At 34.5% G+C, this 6,000-nt stretch overlaps 1 protein-coding gene across 1 annotated transcript in view; it reads left to right on the forward strand.

Annotated features, from left to right (window-relative positions):
• Positions 1-4,276, forward strand: part of LRP1B (LDL receptor related protein 1B) — a 744,151-nt gene extending 739,875 nt beyond the window's left edge. Inside the window, exon 92 of the mRNA XM_063341107.1 lies at positions 2,121-4,276. Coding sequence (XP_063197177.1) covers positions 2,121-2,261 — 141 coding nt within the window. The 3' untranslated portion in view covers positions 2,262-4,276. The remainder of the gene's footprint in view (positions 1-2,120) is intronic.
• The last annotated feature ends 1,724 nt before the right edge of the window (positions 4,277-6,000 follow it).

Consider the following 6,000-nt stretch of genomic DNA (forward strand, 5'->3'; position numbering starts at 1 on the left):
TTAGAGGAATTTGATACACACTAAAATGAACAATTTCCGTTAATATTTGCCATGCAATTACTGATTGTTCAGCTTTCAGTCAATTTTTATCGTAAAATAGTTACTTTTAATACATCAGAATTTGACTCCAATTTAGCATGATGTTTGCAAACATTGAAATTTAAAATGTTAAAAGGGGACATCAATATGACATTCATTTTCATGTGCCTCAGTATATATATATTCATCTTTTGTGCCATTGGTGTTCTTGCATGATTGCAACATGTGGTATTTGGAAGCTTAACAATTTATATAGGGTATATTTCTGATGGAGCGCAAAGCCATGGGTGAATAAAGCTAGGCTGTATGCCCATCTCTAACATTAACTCTTTCTGTTATTCAAGTCACTCCAGGTACTTTCTGTACCTCGCTGTACTGCATCGTGCTATCAGTACCCACTCAAAGTGGTATCATGAGACAGAGCCTACTATTATATATAATTTTAATAACTCCATAAGGCGCTCTATAGATGCCAAGTGTCTCTGTTCTGTTGTGGGTATCATTCTTAATAATGATTGTCAATGAAATAAAAAGCCCGGTCAATTGAGATAAAACTAAATTTCTGTTTGCCTAAATTTCTCATTATAATGATTGTGACAAATGTAAAGATCTCTAATTCAATGGGGACAGACGGCTATAACTGAGAGTTTGCTCTCAGAAATTGCTACAGCAGTTGATTGCGTATTTATGTGCCATTAATATAGAAAAGTAGCCGCTTCTTTCTTTCTTTTTTTTTAAATAAATGTGACTCACTTTTTTCTGCCTCCATTCCATGAAAGTGTGAAACACCAAGCAATCACTTTGTCATCTGTAATAAATGGAATAGGCAGCTTTTAAGTAACTAAATGAGTAGCCACCGCCGCTAGCCAGCCTAAGGAATATCTGAATCCTGGGTTCAGAAATGGTACGGACCAACAGGGAAAGGAAGAACGAAGATTCTAGGCATCTTTTATTCCTTGTTACCCTGGGTGTATTTGCAAGTCAAGAAAACCTACCCATTTCTGGTTTGGGTAATTTAAAGTTTAGCCACTTCTTAAGCACACCAAACAAATTAATTTACCTCTTTTATGGCTTATTGGTGTTCCACTCGGTTTGTGTGTAAGCAAAGCTGTGCTCTTTTGTTAGTTCCAAGGAAGGGGAATATTTTGCACCATACAGTACCCTTCCCAGTTATTATAGGTAAAAAGCTGAACGTCTAGTTGGATAGCAAAGGTCTTCTGGGAGACAGTAACGGCACAAAGTATAAGGGCATTGTTGGAGATGTTTACATGATAAAACGTGGCTAGCGCGTTCTCCTTAGCATGAGTGAGTTTTCACCCATGTTATACATCGCGCTCTGCTGTCAGAGTCAGGAGATTTCTCATATATTGAAGGGCTTTGCAGAATTAAAAATGGACTTGGCCTATACTGACGTACCACTCATTTCAGTGGAGTTTTTTATTACAGTCCAAACTGCCAAAACTGTTGAGAAAATACTTCTCAATCTGTAACTACTATGATATATTAAGAGTTATGCTGGTTTATTTTTAAAGTTTAATTTACATTACGGAAGTATTGAATTTTTGGTCAAATCATGTTGTATATTTGGGCCACAGAATTCGAAAACATGGTCAGCTATTGATGGGATGCTGATGTCTTAGAACAGGTAATACATGGAAACTGTTGGTTGCAGTTTTCTACTGTTAAACTTGTCACATGGTCTCACAGTGCACCTTCTCTATAAACTTCTTCATATCTATTCTGAAATCTTCCAGTGTGATAAGGTGGACAAGTCAACTTCAGAGACATTTTTCAAGTTTTTTTTTTTTAATTTTTATTATTTTTGTCATTGTTTTTACGGTCTTAATATCATAGCTGCATGTCATGTCATGTCATTGATTATTTCATGAGCATGTCTCATCCTGAATTTAATTTTTAACTAAATAATTAACTCATCAGGTTTGAAGAAGTCCAGGTTCTTAAATATGTCCAATTATATTTTATGTGTACTTGTTCTTGCTTTAACAAAACCATTTCCATTTCCATAAATGTTCGTTTTGGTTTAATCCGACTGATCTAATGTATGTTTAATTTCTCTGCAGACAACAAATTACGCCAATCCAGTATATGCAAAGTTATACATGGATGGACAAAACTGTCGAAACTCCTTAGCAAGTGTTGATGAAAGAAGAGAACTCCTTCCAAAGAAAATAGATATTGGGATAAGGGAGACTGTGGCATAATCTGCTGTAACCTTTTATACTCTGTATAAATGTATAAAATATAAGGATTACTTTTCTATGTACCAACAGTATTATAATTGTTTTGGCATCAGCATTACCTCTGTTTTTTGTTTGGTTGATTGTTTTCTGGGTTTTTCTTTTGCTGATGACTTTTGACTGACCATTTGTAAGGTATTTTTATGAAAAAGAAACTGCACTACGGTACAATTTACAACAATGCTGCTGAAATAACACACCTTTAAATTTGTTAAAATTGCAAACAACATATTCGTTTGTAGCGTGAAAATGAGCAATCTATTTTCTATGAACTTTTTTGGTTCTACTTAATCAATGAAGATGGTATCTGCACTTTTTCATTATGTAGTCTGGAAGCTGTAGTACAGTGTGTAATTTTGTTTATTTTAAATGGTGAAAGAATGATTGAATGGTCTACTCTCTTCTTTGTGCCCATTAGAATTTCTCTTCGGATCCTGATAAAGCTAGATAACTTTTCACAAACAAACATAACTTGCTTTTAAATTAGCTTTAGGTTGCCAAGAAGTAAGCAAGACTATAGAAATGAAACATCTAATGATCTGCATGAACACAATGATTATGTTTCAGAAATTCAGTGACTGTACATGATATACTAAACATATATACCATGTAAACAAGCTTTGTATTTATTAAAACCTTATAGAACATAGTAAAGATATATTCTTGGAAGCTGAAACCTTACTTGCTGTGGGACAAAGCATATGAACTCCAACAGTCCTGTAGGACAGTAGCCACCCTAGAGCACAAGAGGGCATTGCCTACACATGCATTATATGTTTATTCACTTAATCACATGCATTACTTAAGGATTAATAATTCCCCAACACATACCAAGCAGTAGGGAAAAAAAAAAACAAACAAACCCAACCCCCAAACCTTAAGCACACAGAGATGATCACAGCATTCAATTTTGACAATCACAAAAAGAGTCATACCTGTTTAGAGACATAAAAGAATACAAAACGCAGCAGTTTCTTTAAATGAATATAAACTGTGATGTTGCTGAGGTAAAACAGAATCAAATTGCATATTAGTGAAACCTTACCTGAGCCTGAGTTTCAGTAGTCTGGGTTAAATATCAAAATCCAATTATCGAAAGTGAAAAGCATCAGTATCGGTTTCCAGCACTTGCTCTGACCTGGTCTGCTTTCTGTTGTTGCTAAGAGGAAAAAATCTGACTCACCTTTTTTAATTTTGATGGAAATAAAGAATACAATTTCTTTCAGGTTTGAACTGAATCGAAATATTTTATACATAACTTTAAAGGCACAAAAGACTTATTCACACATATACTGTGGAGGACTCTTCCTTCCTCTGCTAGACATGACTGACTTTTAGCTATCATAATATATTAACCTAACAGATTAAATATGTTTGTGGTTGCTCTTTATTCCCTTTGTACAAGCATTACAAAAATAACTGCTGTTTTATAAAAGATTTTTGTTGTACTATTGTGCATGCATACTACCTATTTCTAAACTTTGCCATATTGGGGCCTTTATAAAACTCTTGATTTATGTAATACTAGTGCAATTTTGCTTGAACAATGTTATGCATATCATAAACTTTTTCAGGTTCTTGTTTAAGTACATTTTTTTAAATTGAACAGTATTTTTCATTTTGGTTATAATAGTCATTTTGCCTATGTTTCTACAATGAAGTGTTAAATACTTTATAAAAAAATTGTTGACTGATTTATTTAAATGAAAATCTACATACTTAATTCAGTGTGTTGACTAATTTTTAAATTTAACTTATGAAACGAAAGCTAAAGAGCGATTCGAAGGGAAAGAATATTACTTTGTACAAACCGCTAAATTCCTGTTCTTAATGACAATTTTTGCTTTTGATACAACTTCTATTTCAGTGTTTTTGCAGCTCTGCACATGTTTGGATAACTTAGGTGTATAGCTGTATATTATGTCAATAGAATTTTAAAACGATTTTATTTTCTATAAAAGTACTCTATTAAATAGTTTCATACCATACAGCTATGATTCCACAGGTTCTGCCTTTTTTCCGCTGACATCATCAGAGATGGATTTGGCCCTCAATTTTTGCATAATTACAGTTGTTACGAGGTGTAAGTAGTTGGTCTTTTCAGAAACATTACTGTTTGTTTTCTGGCAGATAATTTCATATCTTTGATAGTTGGGTAGAAGTAAATTGTAACTAGTGAGTATACAAACAACATGAGTTTGAAATCATGAAAACTTATATGGACCTGATGAAATCTATTTATTGTCATGTCTCACGTTCCTTTCAGTGAGACATTTTTATTTACTTCACACTGGCTTAAATGTAAACTAATTTTTTTAAAAAAATTAAATTTATTTATTGTCTTAGACATGCACAGTTGATGTCAGTGGAGCTATTAGGTATTATGTTAGATCAGAATCTGGTCTTAAGTTTATGGGCAGAATTTTGATGGAGATACTGAGCTCCAGCACTGCCCCGCCTCCAAGATGTTTAAGTCAGACAGCAGTGTAGTAATCCCCAATGGGTTGTTTGTTTGTTTGTTTTTTACTTTACCAAGGTTCTCCATAGGAACTGTTTCTCGCAATCCTTTAACAGCCCCAGAATCCCTAGGCTCTGCAGCTGTGTGAAACACACAAGGAGCGGGAGGGTGAAAGATCGAGAACCTGATCAATAACATATACGTGCGTTCTCATAAGTTCAGTAAAATAATTTTGGCCAGGAAATTCTATAAATTTTTATAAGGAACAAGAAAAATTTTTAACTTTCTACATTTCCATAGCCGCCTTGCTGTTGCTAATGCCACAGGTTCATGTGTGTTTTAAGTTCACACAAGCTAAGAAGAAAAAAAATGTGCCTGTATCACTGATTGAAACATCTGGCTTTTTGTGGTTGCTTTCCTGAAGATACTAATGACACTTCATGTGAAATGCTAGTTCTGTACTATGTCACTGTTTCACTATTTCACATCAGGGTAAAATTTTTCTACCACAGTACTAATAATTTTTCTTAGCGGCGTGAAGCAGTTTGTGAGTCCCATAAATATCAGGTATTAAAATTATTCAGGGAAATGGAAACCCTGATAAATCTAACCCTGAAATACACTGTTCGTTTACTTTTTACTCTTAGGCTAAGGAATGGTTCCAGGTTCCTGGGTGACCATGGTACAGCTCTATGTCTCTTTTTACTTTCATTACCCACATTTTAATTCAACAGAATAAAAAAAAAAAAAGGCACCCCCCCCCCAACAAACCAACCAACCAAAAACCCAAAAAACACGTAAGCTTGAAGGGTGATACGATGTGCTCCATCGCAAACTAGGTTCTTAAATTCTTTGCTGAATGGAGAAGATCGACGCAAAACACATGAAAACAATCCTTTATGTAGTTGTGTCTAATGGATTGTATTTTTTTTCCGCAGAGGTTACACTAGTGTATTTACAGGTAACAGCAGTGCAGTGGAGACTCTGCCTTGTGATAGAACCTCCTGTTCTGTGCAAGAGTTTGCATAAACACTAAATCATGACAACGAAAGTTCAAAATGACAAATTGAGATGGATGATGCTCGTGCTTCTTTGATTAGTCATTTCACACAACTAAGAGTGCCAACATGAATCCAGTCCTGTTGACAAACACACTAGGAAGCGCATTTGAGAATATTTATTTTGATGTGCATTTTTTAACTGGTCTTTCATTTCCAAGACAATCATGGTGTTTGATGTTTGCAG

The sequence above is a fragment of the Chroicocephalus ridibundus genome, chromosome 7 (assembly GCF_963924245.1).
Source record: "Chroicocephalus ridibundus chromosome 7, bChrRid1.1, whole genome shotgun sequence".
NCBI classification, from domain to species: domain Eukaryota; kingdom Metazoa; phylum Chordata; class Aves; order Charadriiformes; family Laridae; genus Chroicocephalus; species Chroicocephalus ridibundus.